This window comes from Artemia sp. Qi Xiang Cuo, chromosome 5, assembly GCF_049724085.1.
Source record: "Artemia sp. Qi Xiang Cuo chromosome 5, ASM4972408v1, whole genome shotgun sequence".
In the NCBI taxonomy this organism is placed as follows: Eukaryota; Metazoa; Arthropoda; class Branchiopoda; order Anostraca; family Artemiidae; genus Artemia; species Artemia sp. Qi Xiang Cuo.
The window spans coordinates 51,636,545-51,656,068 of NC_142798.1; the positions used below are offsets into that span (position 1 = coordinate 51,636,545).

At 37.7% G+C, this 19,524-nt stretch overlaps 1 protein-coding gene and 1 pseudogene across 2 annotated transcripts in view; one reads left to right on the forward strand and one right to left on the reverse strand.

The window, feature by feature from the left end:
- LOC148952245 (sulfotransferase 1E1-like) overlaps window positions 1-19,524 on the forward strand; it is a 112,314-nt gene that overhangs the window by 47,229 nt on the left and 45,561 nt on the right. For both annotated transcript variants that reach the window (XM_089089692.1, XM_089089693.1), the window contains exon 3: window positions 314-625. In XM_089089692.1, coding sequence (XP_088945818.1) covers window positions 314-625 — 312 coding nt within the window. The remainder of the gene's footprint in view (window positions 1-313; window positions 626-19,524) is intronic.
- Window positions 3,270-17,745, reverse strand: LOC148952246 (uncharacterized; annotated as a pseudogene).

Sequence of the window (19,524 nt, forward strand, 5' to 3'; positions counted from 1 at the left end):
CAGAGTAGCAACAAAAATCTGTCTTCTCGACAAAAATGATCGGTTCCCCAAAAACCCTCTTTCGCTCAGGGTTGCAACCCCCTGTGATTTATCACTAGTTACAATCCACCCCTAGTAACTATCATTTTCACTTAACTTGACATAATAACTCTAATGTCTTTATTTTAGTCACTCTTCAAATTGACATAATTAGAATAAATCTCGGTCAAGTTTTCTTACTAGGTAAATTCTAGAAACGTAGTAAGATTGGAATTGTGCCAATGCAAAAAGTGCTGCTGAATTTGTAATGGTATTAATAGTTTAAATTTTATAGGTTCTTTGAATGGAGATGCCACTGTTCGAAAAACAAGACTTGTAAAAAGACTAGTTGCTGCAGTTTTGTTCAGCGGGACACTAGGTACTGCCGTTTATGTGAAGCACAAAAGGATAGAAAATTTGAGGAGCCTCCTTGAGAATTGCAAAAGACTACCGGATGATCCCAACTATGGTGATAAAGCAGGCGACCGTTTTCTTTATAATGGTTATGTTCTTCATGGAGAAATGATAAAGAATGGAACCATTCGAGACGTGAAAAATTTTGAATTCAAACCTCAAGATGTTGTAGTAGCTAGCTTCCCCAAGTCCGGTGAGTCACCTTTAAGCCAGGTATAGGCATATCTACTTAACTTAAGTTTCAAAATTGATTTGATTAATGATTATTTATTATGAGGTTTTATCGACATCCAGGTTCAGCCTTTTCGACAACCTGGTATTAGCTGATACTACTAACCCCGATTTATGTTTTGAATCCAGCCAAATTTGTATCTTTCTTTGCAATTTGTTATTTGCTATCAAGAATTTTAAAAGACTTGCCAATCGGAATTCCTTGAATAACGTTCCAATTCTTCAGTTGTTGCTGAATCTAGCGCTGGTTCCTAGTTATGCCTCTTTGTTTGAACAGGTTTCGTTGACTAAGCACGGAGCAATTTGACTCCCATATATAGTAAGAATGGCTTTAGAAGCTTACACGAGGGAAACTCGGGAGGGTTCAAGTTAAAAACTATGCAACGCGCCACCCCTTCAAAGCCCCGTGTGCCCCTACAGTCGAGATGACAACATATCAGAATTTAAAGCAAGCATCTTAATCAGAACCGTCAAAAAGATAAAATAATGTGTATCCGCGGGCGACATAACAAGTGCAGTCCCAGGTGCCCTCTCCTGGCTCTGGCTCCTGGACGATATTTGAACAGAAACCAGTCCAACAGAACGACATAACCCATGTTTTTGTTGTAGCTTGCGATCAGTTTCGGCTGCTCTAGTTTAATTCGCTTCTTCTCAGCTCGGCTGTTTGTCGTAACTGTACTAGTTGACTATATTTTTCAAATTTTGTAGCCACAAAGACAATTTTTTTATCTTTCATTTAACGGTCAACGTATTGCCATTAGCTGGGTAATCAAATGACCCCCTGGTGTCTCTTTTGATGTCTGTGTCTGACGTCAATGGCCATTTCTTAAGACGATTTCCCCTGGCAGTGCCACTAGCCCTTTAGCCTTTATTTTTCAAGCACACCTAGAGTTCATACGATGTAAAAAATTTGTCAAAGTAGAGAATGTGACAGGAAGGATTCTCAAAAACTGATACCATCCTTTTGACAACTCAAGCTCCAAGACAGACTTGATCTGCCAGATGCAGATTTTATTATTGATGCCTTCTTAAGCTAAACAAGACATAGATAATTCTTTGTCCATCATGAGCACTACTCCCTACCTATATACCCCCTCCTTTCTACCTGTATAACTGATTTCCATGTCACCTAATTTCTTGTTTCCTAATCTTGGGAGATACGATTCTGAAACTCCTAACAAGTCTAGTTCAAAACATCTAAATTCGTCAGTCGAAATGTCAATATGATGGTTTCCTTTCAACATCCTAACGTTCCTTGTCGCAGTTTTCGTATTATTTGAATCATTGAATTTGTTGTGGCCTCAAGAAAAACAATGAGTCCCACCAGTCCAGGTCAGGCACCTGTTACTTCTTCTCAAGTGTACACAAAGTGTTTGAGCGAAGGGTCCCGTCAGTGCCGTTCAGGGACTACTAACTTCTTCTCAAATCTGCACGAAGCAATAAAGCCGGCTTAAAACCGAACAACGTGAATTTCTCAGGATTTCCAGTTGAATAGAGGCTTCATGAAAGCCTAGGTTTGTTCAAGGGTTATATAGGGAAGAGTTTTAAATGATTAAATTTGATCATTAAAAGCCATTGAGATTGTAGAGTATGATTGTGTAGCTACTCCTGCCCTGATTAAGCCTGCTACAACGGTTCCGCCACTGATGAGCAATGGCAGCTATTATTACTAAAACTTGACTAACATTACGACTATTAATATTTACAAATTATGTGGAATTACAAACAAAAAGTAAATAACTTTAAAAAAAATTACGGAAAGTAAACAGCGATTTGAAACTTGCACGTGCAGAGATTAGTTGATGCAAATTGTTTAACTTAAAACGAACAGAAGTCACGATACACGAATAAATGAATCCTACAGGGAACATATGTTAGAACGAACAATGATGCAAAACTTTAAACGAACACGCACCGCCGCAAATAAGGATAGTTTTGCCTCCCTCAAACCACCCAAAGCTTGAATGACTTTTGCACTTTACTGAGCACTACGTACTGTGGAATCAATGTGGCACCCTCGTAGTGGCACCGTTAATTCTGCTCGCTAACATACTAAAAGGAAGTTCCCTCGGGAATGAGCAAGCCGTCAGAGGCGTCTCATTTTAGAATTTTCACCTAAGGTTGCTTTGGCTAGGAATTTTCTCTGGAAGGTGTTTCGTAAATCTGATTGCTCCCCATCAGTTTCTGCTTCTGATTTACCTGATGCTGAATGCTGTAATTATTACACAGGTGAGTTCTCTTCACCAGATCCCTCTCTTGAGTCAAAATTTGAGTCTGATCTTGAAGAATTCTTAAATAGGCCTCAGTGTTCGTTTGACGATATTGTGATGATGGCATCTGTAGTTGAATCAGCAATTAAGGGGCTGAAGCAAAAGTTGTCTTCCGGTATTGATGGGGTTTGCGGTTTGCATATCAAACATGGTACCCCCTCCCTCGTTATTACGTATTGGTGATGTCACGCCTATTCCCAAGAAGGATAAAACTACCGGTCAGTGCGCTTCGTTTCGGCCTATTACCGTTTCACTGACTCAGTGCAAACCATTCGAATTAGTCGTTATAGATTAGCTTGAGGCTAAGTGTTATGTTGTACCTGAGCAGTTTGGATTTCAGCGTGGATTTAGTTGTCGTGTGGTACTTTCTGCTGTTGCCAACTTGTTCATTGAATCCGGTGCTTCAGGTTTTTCCCTATTTCTCGGAGGACTTGGTGTCAGTCGAGCCTTCGACTCCTTTATCCATGCGGCAATGCTCCTTCTTGCTGCTAAAAGGGGTGTAAATTATTGCATCATTAAAGCTTTTCGTGGCATATATTATCACTTTCAAATCCGTCTTTAGATCCCTTTTTCAAAATCTAAGGAACCGAATCCCCGAGCTAGAAGAATCCCTGATCGAAGAGGAGTCCGCCTAGGTGCAATTTCTTCTTCCACTCTATTTAATGACTATGTTGTTGATCCCCTTCCTATATTTCCTTCCTGCATTTACAATGGAATTAATGCTTCTTTTGTGTCATATGCTGATGGTATCCATAAGATTAGCCGAACTACTGAACGTCTTTCTGACATTTTTAAAATCTGTCATAAAACCAATTTTATGACAAATATTTTCTTTTGTACTTAATATTGAAAATAAACATTAAAATTATTGTAACATTTTGAACTGATAAGCTTTCAGCAATCAATGTCATTATACATCAAATATTCAGTTTAACTTATTAGCTCTTTTTAAAGTTGTTCAAGACGAATATAGTTTCACTACAAATAAGTGTTTGGATACTGCCTCCTTTCTTAACTGTAATAAAAACCAAAAGTCTACTGTGTCATTGGCGTTTAACTGAAAACGGATTATGTTACAAATATTTTCTTTTCCAGATCTTACATTCTTGAAAATAAAAATACAATTACAGTGAAATAAATTCTTGAACTGATGGATCTCTCAACAATTAATATCATTATACATCAAATATTCAATTTGATGTTGTTTATAATTTCCAAGACTGTTCAAGACGCATAAAGGGCTCAGTAAAGTACCGGTGGCGCAGTAGGTTTTAGATTTTTAACAGTGAGAGAAGGAGGTCATACCTAAAATCTTGTTTGCAGTGATTTCCGTTCATTTCAAGCTCGATTTGCATATTCAATTTACGTTTCAATCGTTTTAAGATTTATTTATTAATTTAAATTAATATCTATTTTGTGTTTGTTTGCATTGATTGTTTATTTAATTTCTGTTCGTTTTAAGTGTCATTTATACTTCAATAGGATTTTTTTTTTTAGTTGTAAGCTTGATATTCATATTCAATCTAAGCATTACTCGCTTTAAGATCTATTTATTCATTTATATCACTACTTATTGTATGTTTTTGCTATGATTGTATATTTAATTTCTGTTTGTTTTGGGTTTTATTTATTCTTTAATAGTGGTATTTGGTCGTCTTGAGTTTAAATTTTAACAGGTATTTCTATATGCTTAACTTAATTTTAAACTTACATTCAATTTTATTTGAAAAACTTATATTTCTGAAAGTTTCTTTTTTAATTAATTTTTGTTTGTTTTTGATTACAAAAAATTTCGAGTCTTTAAAAATTCCTTATTTCAAAATCAAACTTAAAAAAAAAAAAAAAAATATTCATCAAAGTATCAAAACTGATATCAAAGTAACAATATCAAAGTGAAAAAATGGGTTTGTGTCAACCTCGGAGTTTTTATTATCTGATGTTTGAACTATTTTTAAAAAAAATTGCTATCTCAAAATTTTTATCGGGTGGGTTTGGAGAAAAAGGGTGTGGGGAGACAAGATTAAGCTTCAGTCTCTTTTGATAGATTAGAAGGATACCAGAACGTTCTATTTTAAATCAAATAAGCCCTTTCTGAAGTTTATACGAGTATCCCTTCTATAAGAACCATATTTATCCCCAGAATATAACTTACAACGCCTATCCTTAGGCCCTGGGGGTTGTGTCCACCCTGGAGTCTTAATGTCTGATGGTTGAACTATTTTTAATAAAATGGTCACCTGAAATTTTCATCGGTTGGGTTTATCCATCCGATACACCCAAAGGCGTGGAGGGTGGGAGGGACTAGTTGCCCTCTGATCTTTTTCCACTCTGAGAAAATGAACCACAACTTTTAATTTCCATTCAAATGAACCCTCTCTGAAGTTTATACGAGCATACCTTCCATAAAATCCATATATGCCCCAAGAGCAATACTTACAACGCCTGCAACGTCCCTGTGGGGGGCTGTGTCGATACAGAAGTTTTTCTTATCTGATCTTTGAAGTATTTTTAACGAAATGACCATACGTAAAGGAGTTTTGTTATATGATCTTTGAACTATTTTTAACAAAATGGCTACCTCATATTTTTTATCAGATGTATTCTGTGAAAAGGGGCTTGGGGGGGGCAGTTGCCCTCCGATCACTTTTGACTCTTAAAAAGAACACTAGAACTCTTCATTTCCTATCGAATAAGCCCCTCTTGAAGTTTATATGACGACCTCTTCTATATGAAGTTCATCGGGGACAAAAATAAATGGAGTGTGGGGGGAGGCTAGCTGCCCTCCAATCACTTTTGACTCTTAAAAAGTGAATTACAAATTTCAATTTCCAATCAAATGAGGCCTCTAGAAATTGTATACGAGCATTGTATACAGCCCTTCCATAACAACCATATATGCCTCCAGTGCATAACGTACAACGCCTACCCCTGGGCCCTGGGGGGGGCTGTGTCGACACCAGAGTTTTTTGTTATCAGAACTTTGAACTATTTTTAACAAAATGTCTATCTCTAAGGTTTTCAATCAATCATCAATCAATCTTTTTATTAATACTAAACTCTATTACAAACGTAAAGAAAAATTATTTCGCCCAAGAAGCTTGGCTTGTTGTGGGCCATACAACACAATAATAAAGCACTAAAAGAACCATAAACATTACCCTAAATCAAACAATATATATGAAATAAAGATTAAAGAGAATAAACACTACCATACAGTAAAAAAAAAAAATATAATAATAACGATATATAAGGGAAAACCAAAAAGGGACAAACACTAGGAAAAGAGAAAAAAGGGAAAATAAACGAAGGAGAGGGAGAAATGATTAAACTGGAAAGACTCAACGAAAAACTGCCTTTGCAGACAGAAATAACGGGACATCCGGTGGGATTGAATTCCATAATTGAATTGATTTGTAAGCAGGAGGCCTCTGGGCTGCTGTAGATGAACGTTTGGGCAAAATAAGTCTACGAGAAGAACTACGTAAAAAAGTAGAATACCTACCTGAGCCTGTCCGTGAAAAAAATTGTTGCAGAGGCGGTGGAAGTGTACCTAGAAAAGCAGAATGCGCTAAATAAAGATTACTTTTACCCGCAATACGATTCAGCGGAGCTATTCCAGTATCATTATAAAGATCAGAGGAAGGGTAAAGCCGAGGGAGAAGAAAAGTAGCCTTCACTGCCCTATTTTGGGCTCTTTGAAGTGAGCAGAGAAGAGATTTATTAGTATTAACCCAGACAGAGCAGCAATAAAAAAGGTAAGGAAAAATAAAAGCATAATAAAGAAAAAGCACAACACCTGGGGGAAGAAACGAGTTAACACGGTTCAACGTCGAAGACTTACTGAGGATGAGGGAATTGGTGTGAGTTAAATGAGTTTTAAAAAAAAGAACATTTTCAAGATAGACACCGACAAATTTCACCGCAGCAGCTTGCACTGTAATATCATTCCCACAAGTCACTATAACTGGCTTCTTAGCGTCTTTCATACGATAAGGGGTTCTGAAGTGTACAATGGCACTTTTTTGGCTGTTGAGACTCGTACCATTTGACCAGCACCAATCTTTTATTTTATCAGGAAGAACTTGAGGTATGGAAGCGGCAGATGGCAGGTCCACTCCATCAATGAAAAAGTTACTGTCGTCAGCAAACATAAAAGGGTGCACAGGGGATGAAGACCATCAACGAGATCATTAATGTAAATTAAAAACGAAACTGGTCCAAGCAGAGAGCCCTGTGGGACACCCTTCAACATACGTAAAGTAGTGGAAGAAGTACCATTAACCAAAATTTTCTGTGATGTTCTCGACAGACAATACGTTAAACATTCTTGTAGAACTCAATGCGCTCCAAATAAAAATAGTTTAGACAGAAGAACAGAGTGGTCAACCATGTCAAGGGCCTTTAAAACGTCAAGAAAAAGACCCAAAACACATAAGCCCTTGTCCAGATTAACACGCACAAACTCTGTTGCATCTGAAAATGCATACGAGGTAGAGAAAGTGGGACGAAAACCATACTGATGGTTAGTTATGAGAGAATTTCCTGCAGTCGTATTAGTACTAAATACAAATGAAGAGAGTCTACGATACACTACCCGTTCAACAACCTTAGAGATGACAGGAAGAAGAGAAATGGGTCTATAATTTGAAATGAGAGATGAATTACCTTTTTTATGCAAAGGTAAAATATTAGCAACTTTAAATAAATGAGGGAAAACACCAGAAGAAAGAGAAAGGTTAGTTATGTGTGAGATGGGGTTAGAAACAAACTGACCATTTTTTTAAGAATATTATTACTCAAACTAAAACCATCAACTGAACGGCTACTTGGAAGCTGGGAAATAATACTATAAATTTCAATATCACTGCATGGGGAAAGGAAAAATGGCTTTTCTGCTATGGGAAAACTGCTTACTCTATTCTTGGGTTGAATGGGAACTGAAGGAAGAGTGGTGAAATACGAATTGAAGGCGTTTGCTGAAGAATTTTTATCCACAATAGATCCATCAGCATTCCTGTAGTGACATGGGGGGGGGGACTGTTTGAATTTCTTGCGAGAAACAGCTTAATTAACTACAGTCCAAACCTTTCGCAAGTTCCCCTTACACTCATTAATTCGATGCGAAAACTAGAGCTGTTCGGCAGCCTGTAGTGAGGAAGTAAGCGCATTTTCATAAAGTTTATACTTCAAAAGATCATCCTGTGTTTTACTTTTACATGCAGCCTTGAACAGAGATGCCTTCATATGTGTAGCATTAATCAGACCTTTGGACATCCATGGGCATTTGGGTACAGAATTCCTTGGTCTCTTTCTAAGAGGAAAATGCTTATCCAACAGAGCTCCCATACGACACACAAATAAAGTTGTTGCACATTCAACATCATTAGCTTCAAGAACACTAGACCAATCATTACTCTGAAGACTAAGAATTAAATTAGAAATTTCTTTATCTGTAAAAGTTCTAAAAGAAGACTCACCTTGCTCATTCACAGCAATCTCAGTTTTAGGCACAAAAAGTGACAGATAAATAGGGAAGTGATCAGACAGATCAGTGAAAACAAGACCAGAAGTAAACTTCAATTTAGGAGAATGAGAAATGAAAATATTATCTATTAAAGTGGCAGAATTTCTTGTAGGAACAACACGAGAAGGAAAAAAAATTGAAGGAAGTAGCACAGAAGAAAAAAGCATATCAAAGAGATGATCACATTCATCACTTCATCCAACATTTAACATATTACAATAAAAATCTCCTGAAACACAAATACTTTTTTTAGAGAAAGTCCCCACACCAGAAAGCTGATCAAGAAAATCACAGAACAGATGTGTTGGCAAAGCAGGGGACTTATGAAACAAACAAACAGTATCGCATGCAGACTGGCTTTTCAGATCAAAGACAAAAGAATAAATAGTCCTATTATTAGACACTACTGAAGTAAACAAGGATTCAGGGTAAGACCATCTGCTAAATTTAATATTAGATTTTCTAAATAAAGAAATGCCCCCTGAGCACTTTGTTACCATTCTAGGGACATGAATTGCAATATAACCATGCATATCATAAGCTGTTAAATTTTCACTGTCAGATAACCATGTTTCTGTTAATCCAATTACATCAAAAGGGCAAGAATTATCAGACCACAAACATGATTTCAGACTATCCCACTTATCTTGTATCCCACGTACATTGAAACAAAATACATTAAAGCAACTATTTAAAGAGAGAGAAGGCAAGATTTTATCACGAAAATCAATAGTAGTATGATAATTGCAACTAGAATTAACCATAGATTCAAGAAGAGGGTCAAGTGTGTGCGCCTCTTGTTTGCCAGCACTACTTGGTTGCTCAAAGATAACTGATATAAGAATACAAGAATTCAAAAGAAAAGAAAAATCACCCAGATTTACCACATATAACAAATGCACACAATATCTTTACAAAAGAACAAGATATCCAACAAGCAGGCTCAAATAGCAGAGGGTAAATTGAAACTAAAAAGGTGAAACTTATAGGCAAAAAAGAAAAGAGAGAAAAAAAACTGCAAGACAAAGAACAATAACAAGGACAAAGGCAAACACAAAATAAAGAAAAAGGCAAAACAATAAAGAAGCAACGACAGGAAAGAGTTATCAATGGTTTATGCAATTCACTTAAAAGAATAATGTAAAAAAACATAAATGCAAGCATAAGTAAAACCATTAAATCATAAATAGAGTTAAAAAAACAACAACAACAAAACAGAGCTAAAAGTCGGGAAATGGTTTATTTCAGTCAAGGGAGGGGCTTGGATGGGCTGTAGTTGACTGATGGAGAACATCAACTTGAGATGCCTCTTTAACAGTAATCACTTTACCAGCAGGAAACTTGGTGAATACTTCCCCTCTATTATACCATATACACCGCTTCCCAAGCTTTGATCTAGCACTATTGTGTAGCTGAAGTCTAGTCTTTGTGACTGACTCAGAACTAAAGATACCACTACCTTGCAAACTTTTCTTTTCTCTAAGGAGCTGTTGCGTTCTTGGACTGCAAAATTCCGCAAAAAGTGGGCAAGATTTCAAACCTGAGCCTTGTTTTCCAATCCCTCTAACAGAAACTATGTCATTCTTAGTCAAAGGAATACCAGGAAATCTAGTGCTGAAAAATTCAAGGAATTTGCTTTCAGAAGCTTCTAGATAAGGGTCTTCTTTCAAACCAAATAGGATCGGCTGATTTGAAATTTTTTTGGTCAAACTGGTCGCTCAGACGATCCACATTGAGTTGAATTGGTTTCAGAGATTTTTGCAGCTCTGACCAACCTGAGTCAAGCAAATAAAGAGATGATTCAAGCTTTGACATCCTCAAATCATATTGTTTTAGTGATTTTTCCACAAGCACATCAAAATCCATTTTAAGACTATTGTATACCTCTTGTTTAATGATTTCCATATTGTTAGCATCAAAAGCAGCAGGTACATGACTAGAGGCAAGTTTTTTAACAGAGGCCTCAACCAAAGAACCAACCTCATTAGACAATGCCTCACTGACAACTTCTGCCATAGTAGATTTAAGGTTTAGGTCATTAAGTGAATTAATCTGCAATTAGCTTCTGCTTGTTCTGAAGGGTGTTAATGTGTGAGGTGAGCATAGCAATCTGCTGATTAATAGATTCAGCTCCACTGTACTGGATGGAGCAGTCTGATCTAATCTCTCTGTGACTAGGAGGTTTATAGCTCTATTTTGAGTTGTCATCCATGATGTAGGCTAAAGTGAACTCTAAACTAGGCTAATCAAGCTACAAGCTAACAGCAAAAGGCAAGGGATCTTCTGGCTGGCACAAGCAATTATAAAAGGGTGTAATGACAGCTAAGCAGAGGTGTAGGCACCAGGCAGAAAAATAAAAAGACTGTACCTGGAGGGTCCCCAATTGCACCCCTGGGGTTGGGGCTGCTAGGCTTGCCTGCCTTTTCCACTGGACTGGTAGGCAGGCTAAACCAGTTCTTCAGACAAATTCAATTTAACGAGAATGTTAATGATGCCAGATATTACACTTAAATAAACAATATAAATTCCAGTGTGCTTTTATCTGATGCATTTAGGGCGTGGAGGAGGGGGGACTAGTTGCCCTTCAATCTCTTTTGATTCTTAAAAAGTGAACAAGAACTTTCAATTTCAAATCAAATGAGCCCTCTCTGAAGTTTATACGAACATCCCTTCCATAAAAACTATATATGCCCCTAAAACATTACTCATAACCCCTGCTCCGGGCACTGGCGGGCTCCATCGACGCAGGAGTTTTTCTTATCTGACCTTTGAGCTGTTTTTAATGAAATGGGTATTATAAAAAAGTTATTGGATGGGCTTGGGGAAAAAAGGATGTGCGTGTGGGGGGGGGGGGACAAGTTGCCAACGGAAATATTTTGAATCTTAGAAATTGAACTAGAACTATGAATTTCCAATAAAATGAGCCCCCTCTGAAGTTTATACAAGCATCCCTTTCATAAGAACCATATACGCCCCCAGGACAACACTTACAACGCCTATCCCTCGGGCTCTGGGGGGGCGTTTTTGTTATCTAATTTTTGAAAAATTCAAAAAACTGGATATCTCAAAATTTGTTGCGGACGGGATTGGGGAAAAAAGAGCGCTGGGGGGGCTAGTTTAACTCTCTTGAGTTTTAAAAAGTGAACTACAACTTTCAATTTCCAAGCAAATGAGCCGCCAATGGAGTTTAAAAGAGCATTTCTTTAATAAGAACAATACATGCCCTGAGGACATAACTTAGAACGTCTTCGCCTGGGCCCTGGGGGGTTGTATTGACACCGGATTTTTCCTTATCTGACCTTTGAACTATTTTTAACAAGATGTCTATCTCAAATTTTTCATCAGACGGGTTTTGAAAAATAAGGCATGGGGTGGGGCTAGCTGCCCTCAGATCTCTTTTGACTATTAAAAAGTGAGCTCGAACTTTCACTATCGAATTAAATGAGCCCTCTCTGGATTTTATACGAGCTTCCCTTTCATACGAACAATATATACCCCGGAGCATAACTTGCAACGCCTGCCCCTGGACCCTGGGGGGTTTTGACGACACCTGAGTTTTTATTATCTGACTTTTGAGAAATTTTAACTTAATGGCTATCGCAAAATTTTTATTGGATGCATTTGGGTAATAAGGGGGTGGGGGGGGGGGGCTAGATGCCCTCCAATCTCTTTTGAATTTAAGAAACTTAACTAGAACTTTCAATTTCCAATCAAATGAGCCATCTCTGAATTTTTTTACGAGCATCCCTTCAATAAGAATCATATATTTCCCCAGGGCATAAAAGGGCGTTTGAGGAAAAAAGGCGTGGATGGGGGGGGGGGGGGATAGGTGCCATCCAATCTCTTTTGACTCTTGAAAAGTGAACTGGAACTTTCAATTTCAAATCAAATGATCCCTCTTTGAAGTTAATACGAGCATCCCTTCCATAAGACCCATATATGCCCCCAGGGCATAACTTACAACGCCTGCCCCCGGGCCCTGGTGGGGTGTGTCAACACCGGAATTTTTATTATGTGGTCTTAGAACTATTTTTTAACAAAATAGCTATCTTAAAATTTTTTATTTGATGCATTTGGGAAAAAAGGGCTGGGGGGGGGAAGCTGGTTACCCTCCAATATCTTTTGACACTTAAAGTGAACTAGAATTTTCAATTTAAGATCAAATGAGCCCTCTCTGAAGTTTAGTCGAGAATTCCATCCATAATAACCATATATACCCCAAAGGTATAACTTAAAATATATGCCCTGAAGACTGTGGGGGGAGTGTCCGGCTAACATGTATAATTTCCAGAACTTTGAACTGCGTTTAAAAAATAGCTATCTTAAAATTTTTATTGGATGTGTTTGGGTAAATGGTGGGCGTGGAAAGGGTGTTAGTTGCCTTAGAATCATTTTCGACTATTAAAAAAGGAACTGGCCATTTAAATTTCCAATCGAATGAGCCTTTTCTGAAGTTTGTACGACAACGTTGTCAATACAAAACTTTATATGCCCCCAGGGCATAACTTACAACCCTTGCCCTGAGGGATTTGGAGGAGTCGTCATCGTCAAAGACCTAATTTCCAGAACTTAAAACTACGTTTAATAAAATGGCTGTCTCAAAATTTTGATTGAATGTGTGTGGGGAAAAGGTGGGCGTTAGAGGGGGGTTAGTTGCCCTCCAATCACTTTCGACTATTAAAAAGGGCACTATCCCTTTGAATTTCCAATCGAATGAACCCTTTTTGAAGTTTCTACGACAACGCCTTCTATTGAACCTTATATGCCCCCAGGGTATAGCTTAAAACCCTTGCCTTGAGGGATGTGGGGGAGTGTCCTCCTCAAAAACATATTTTCTATCTGGAAATCAACTACTCTGAACAATATGGCTATCTCAAAATTTTGATTGGATGTTTTTGGGGGAATGATGGGCGTGGGGGGGGCTAGTTGCCCTCCAATCACTTTCGACTATTAAAAAGGGCACTAGCCCTTTGAATTTCCAGTCTAATAAGTACCTTTTGAAGTTTTTACGACAACGCCTTCTATAAAAAGCCTTATATGCCCCCAGGGCATAACTTAAAACCCTTTCCCTGAGGGTTGTGGGGGAGTGTCCTCCTCAAAAACGTATTTTCTATCTGGAAATCATCTGCGCTGAACAAAATGGCTATCTCAGAATTTTGATAGGATGTGTTTGAGGGAATGATGATCGTGGGGGGGGGGGGGGGCTAGTTGCCCTCCAATCAATTTTGACCCTTAAAAAGTGCACTAGGACTCTCGATTTCCCTTCGAATGAGCCCCCTTTGAAGTTTCTACGACGACCCCTTCCATGTGAAGTGCCTCTGGGGAAAAAATATAAATAATAATAATAATAAAACATTGGAGCCGTATGGCCTTTATTATAGGCAACGCTATAGCGTTGCCTCTGATATGCTGATGGTATCCATAAGGTTAGCCGAACTATGAACGTCTTTCTGATATTTTAAAAAACTGGAAGATGAATTCCTAATTCTTGGTTTTAAATTCAACACTGGGAAGCGTGAGTTCCTCGTTTCCAACCGGCGTGAAAGCAACCACGTCCCATCTGTGGCTCTTGGTCCCTTTGTAGCTCAGCTAGTTGAAAGTATCACCCATCTGGCCTCCCAAACGGTTAATCTGTCCCTCGCACTCGACAACTCCCCATAAGCCATATTTTTCGTAGAATTGCCACTACATATACATCCATAGTTACTGCGAAATTGCGTTTCAACCGTCATATTCTTGCGTTTCTTTATAATTGTCTTTCCCCATATTCTGTATGTTGCCCCCTTTGGAAAGATTTTTACCCAGTCTGATAAGAAACATTTTGTTCATGTTTCTTCAGGTTTGCTAAATATTTGCTTCAATTCCCTCAACGGTCACGAAATTCTACGATAGTTAAGAAGTTTGGAGTAGCTGATCCTGAGGAAGCTGTATCTTTAATAAATACATATATATATATATATATATATATATATATATATATATATATATATATATATATATATATATATATATATATATATATATATATATATATATATATATGTGTGTGTGTGTGTGTGTGTGTGTGTGTGTGTGTGTGTGTGTGTGTGTGTGTGTAGCTGTCTCTCTCTCTCTCTCTCTCTCTCTCTGTGTGTGTGTGTGTGTGTGTGTGTGTGTGTGTGTGTGTGTGTGTGTGTGTGTGTGTGTGTGTGTGTGTGTGTGTGTGTGTGTGTGTGTGTATGTATATCAATCAATCAATCAACCTTTTTATTTTTAAATAAATGAATAAAGCGAAACAATTAACATGAACATTTCAACTCAATAGCAATGCTTGTACGAGTCACACAGATATTGGTAAACAAATTTATATCACACTATGAATATGACGAAAGAGAAAGAGCTGATAACATAAGAATTAGAAAGGAAGGAATTGAGACGAGGTGGAGTCAAAGAAGGTGAGTGAGAGGATGAGATACCGGCGCAAAAGTGAGACATTAACTCTGCTTGGTATCCCAATGCTGTGTAAGAAAGGTATCGTTGGGCTGGAGTGTGCCAAATAGATGCTATGGATTTAATAGATTCATTAATTGAGTTCCACACAGAAATACTTCTATAAACTGGAAAGTGTTGAGACCACGAAAGCACTTCTTCTCGGTAGCACGCCGTTGTACTTGTTGCAGCGGAGAGCTCTTCCTCGATGAATTGTGCCACGAGACAGGACGAAGTCACCTGGAAAGACCTTCTATTCGATGTTGCCCAGTTTGCTAACGCATGAATTACTAACGTTGATTATCTCTGTTATATCTGTTGTTCCACTGTCTCTGTATAGGTTTGTTGAGGGATACTGGCCTGAGGAGGCAACGTGTGGCCGTAGCTGCACGGTTTTGCCGATCTCCGTGACGATTTTAGATGAGATTTGAATGTATTGCCCCAGGGCAGACCGGCGGTCTGCATTCAAGTGAGGGGAAGACAAGCATTATAAAGCATATTCATCATGTCAGCGCTCAGAAGGGCAAGGCTGGCTCTCACGCAACATTGATGTTTGCCATGAGACGTATTGAAAGACAGCCGGGATATGTGATGATTTTGAACGAAAAGAGGGGAATGCCACAAATACGTCAAGGAACTTTGTGACTGTGGACTGGGGGCCGGGATTTCCGTTGATTGGCGAGTGCGACATTTGCGGGACAATGAGGAGTTTGAGGAGCAGAAGTGAAGACTATGATGCAGCTTTTTGTAGCATTGTACCTGCATTTTGTTACGACGACACCAGCCAGATATTTCGTCGAGCGCAGACTGTTTGTAGCAGACTCGGATGATTCAGTAGACATATGAAGAAATTTGAGTCATCAGCGAATAGTGCAGTGGTGCTGCATTCGTGGTAAGACATGTTGTTCAGGTCAGTGGTACACAAAGTAAACGGGAGACGGTCCAAGTACCGACCACCTGCGGTGCGCCAAGATTTACCGGTAATTCATGGTGACACACTACCCTTCACAATTACACACTTCTTACGATCAGTCAGGTACGATGAAAGCCACTAAACGTGAGCAACACCCTATATTGCAAATGAATGTAATTTTTGTGAGGATGGATTGAATGGCATACCATTGTCGAAAGCTTTGCAGTGAGATCCAGAAAAATCCCTAGTACACTTTCATCCAACGTACCTGGCTCTTGTAGCATGTATGCAACTGAGATCAACTAAGGCATGCGAAGTTGAATGATAACGCCAAAAAGGGAAACCCGTATTGACGGGGAGAGAGTTACTGTAACATCGAGGAATCTATATATCTGTTATAAACCTCTCACTCGGGACTTTTATATGCTCAGTAGAATTGATATGGGTCGATAATTAGAGATAAGGCTCTTGCTCCTACTTTTGTAGAGAAAGGACTTGGTAGTTTGAACACATTAGGATAAACTCCGGTTGCTAGTGAAAGGTTGACCAAGTGTTTAAGTGGAGCTGCAAGACATGCAGAGGCCTTCTTCAATAGATAGTTGCACAGCTCAAAGTATCTTGGGCTTTGCCATTAGGCAGCTTACTGATATGCACTAGTAGTTCCTTTTTCGTACATGGTGCTAGAAAAAGATGACTCTGTATTTGTTTGTTCTACTGTGGGTTTGTTCAGGAGATGGGCCAGAAGCATGTAGAGATGTCTGATTAACGAAAAATTGATTAAAAGCATCAGCACGAGATTCACTTGCTACTGTCTCACCACCCACAGATATTATTATTTCTTTAGGTATAGCCACCTTATTCCTTTTTTTGACATATTATTTCAATAACAACCTCCCATACCTTTACTCTTACATCTCAAGCTACTCTTACATTCATTTATTTTCTCCACATAATATCTTACCTTTTTGCACTGCATACTAATCTGTATAATGTGTTTCTGTATTTTTGTTTGTCTCTCTCGCTTCAGGAGTTGTAGATTTACAAGCTTTCAGGTACAGTCTATTTCTGTGTTTGGTAGACTGAACGAGACCTTTTGTCATCCAAGGATTTTTGGGAACACTTTTGATCCGTAGAGGAGAGGACAACACCTTTCTGTTAACTGTTTAAGCCGGCTCGTGAGTGCATTTGCTGCCATATCTCTTGAAGACGCATGAGTTACAGCAGACCAATCATTTGATTTCAGGATGTTAGTGAGGTAATCAATGTTTTTTTGTGAGTAACTTTGATACTTGAAAGCACAAGTAGACACTGGCTTAGTAGATCAGTCTGCACTTGTTGGGACCTTTTTAATAACATGGTTGTGATTGGAAACATCAGATCTTATAATATATAAACTAAAAGATGTGTGAGGGTTAAAGGAAAGAACTATATTTTTAATTAGTGTTGCAGCTTTTCTATCAAAACAGTACTATGTGGGAAAGAATACACTGGGTAGAAGACCAGATGATACAGTTGTATCACGGAATGAACGCGAGTTGGCGTCACCGTCGATCGTCAGCAAGTTGATGTTAAAGTCGCCCATGAGACATGTATTTTTACCTTGACCACATTCATTAATCTCCGACATAAGCTGCTCAACTTGCGAACAGAAAATGTCACTTGGAAATTGCGGTGGCTTATAAAAAAAGGCACACAAAATCTACTGGAGATGACTTACCAAGAATTTCAATGACTATTGAGTAGACAGATGGACAACATTCAACCACACCATTAAAAATTAGATTCCAAGTCATCGCGGCGCTTGTAGAGATAGAATCATTTACAATTAATGTAGCACCGCCGGAGCACTTTGTTGCGTGCCGTGGAAGATGTGTGGCTTCAAAACCCGGCAAACAGTATGGCGACATGTCATCTTGAGAAGACAGCCAAGTTTCAGTTAAACCAACTAAACTAAAAGGATTTTTCTTTTCAGCTTAGTGAATGCAAGAATATCATCCCATTTGGTTTAATTCTATTGAATAATTGTGAAAAGTTATATATATATATATATATATATATATATATATGCGCGCGCGCGCGCGCGCGCGCGCGCGCGCGCGCGCGCGCGCGCGCGCGCGCGCGCGCGCGCGCGCGCGCGCGCGCGCGCGCGCGCGCGCGCGCGCGCGCGCGCGCGCGCGCGCGCGCGCGCGCGCGCGCGCGCGCGCGCGCGCGCGCGCGCGCGCGCGCGCGCGCGCGTATATATATATATATATATATATATATATATATATATATATAAAAAAAAAAAAAAAAAAAAAAAAAAAAAAAAAAAAAAAAAAAAAAAAAAAAAAAAAAAAAAAAAAAAAAAAAAAAAAAAAAAAAAAAAAAAAAAAAAAAAAAAAAAAAAAAAAAAAAAAAAAAAAAAAAAAAAAAAAAAAAAAAATATATATATATACAAATGGTGTTCGACAGGGGGATAGTACATCCTGATCGGTCGGTATATCCCTCTTTGTAGGGATGAGGACGAAGATTTGGACCATTTTCTCCGAAAGTGCCCGGTGCTCTCTGATTTAAGGAAAATTACGCACATGGGATTGTTTGCTGCTTCCAAAAATATGCTTACAGTATTAATCCAACACAATATTTCGTATTGGTGCGTACATAGAGAAGGGATTAAAAAGAAGAAATGTTTTTACAATTAATTATTATTAATTATATGGAATTAAATTTTTTTTTTTTTTTTTGTATTTTACCGGTATTTTTCGCTATGTATTCATATTAATGTGTGTTTGTAATTTGCTCTGTTACAATTTTTCTATTTTCATATTTTTTGTGTGTATATGGCTCTTGGGCTTTTTGAAGTACACGATCTATCTATATATATATATATATATATATATATATATATATATATATATATATATATATATATATATATATATATATATATATATATATATATATATATATATATATATATATATATATATATATATATATATATATATATATATATATATATATATATATATATATATGTGTGTGTGTGTGTGTGTGTGTGTGTGTGTGTGTGTGTGTGTGTGTGTGTGTGTGTGTGTGTGTGTGTGTGTGTGTGTGTGTGTGTGTGTGTGTGTGTGTGTGTGTGTGTGTGTGTGTGTGTGTGTGTGTGTGTGTGTGTGTGTGTGTGTGTGTGTGTGTGTATATATATATGTATATATGTATATATATATATATATATATATATATATATATATATATATATATATATAAATATATATATATATATATATATATATATATATACATATAAATATATATATATATATATATATATATATATATATATATATATATATATATATATATATATATATATATATATATATATATATATATATATATATATATATATATATATATAATTTGTTTTTAGGCTTTGGAAGTATCTAAAGACACATTTTTTTATTTCTCATGCTGTAGTTTAAAAATAACTCAAACTTATAGCAAAGTTAATTTATAAATATGTAAGATGTAAATTTCCGTGTTTGTTTTTCAGTACAATTTGCTCTGGGGCTGGGGGGGAGAATCTACCCCCTCTGAACCCTCATTTCCCTCCCCCCCCCTCAGCTGAAATTGAATTTCTTCAAATATGTATTGTCAAATCTAAAATCGCCTACATAATTCAAGCATCCAGAGAAACATGTCCA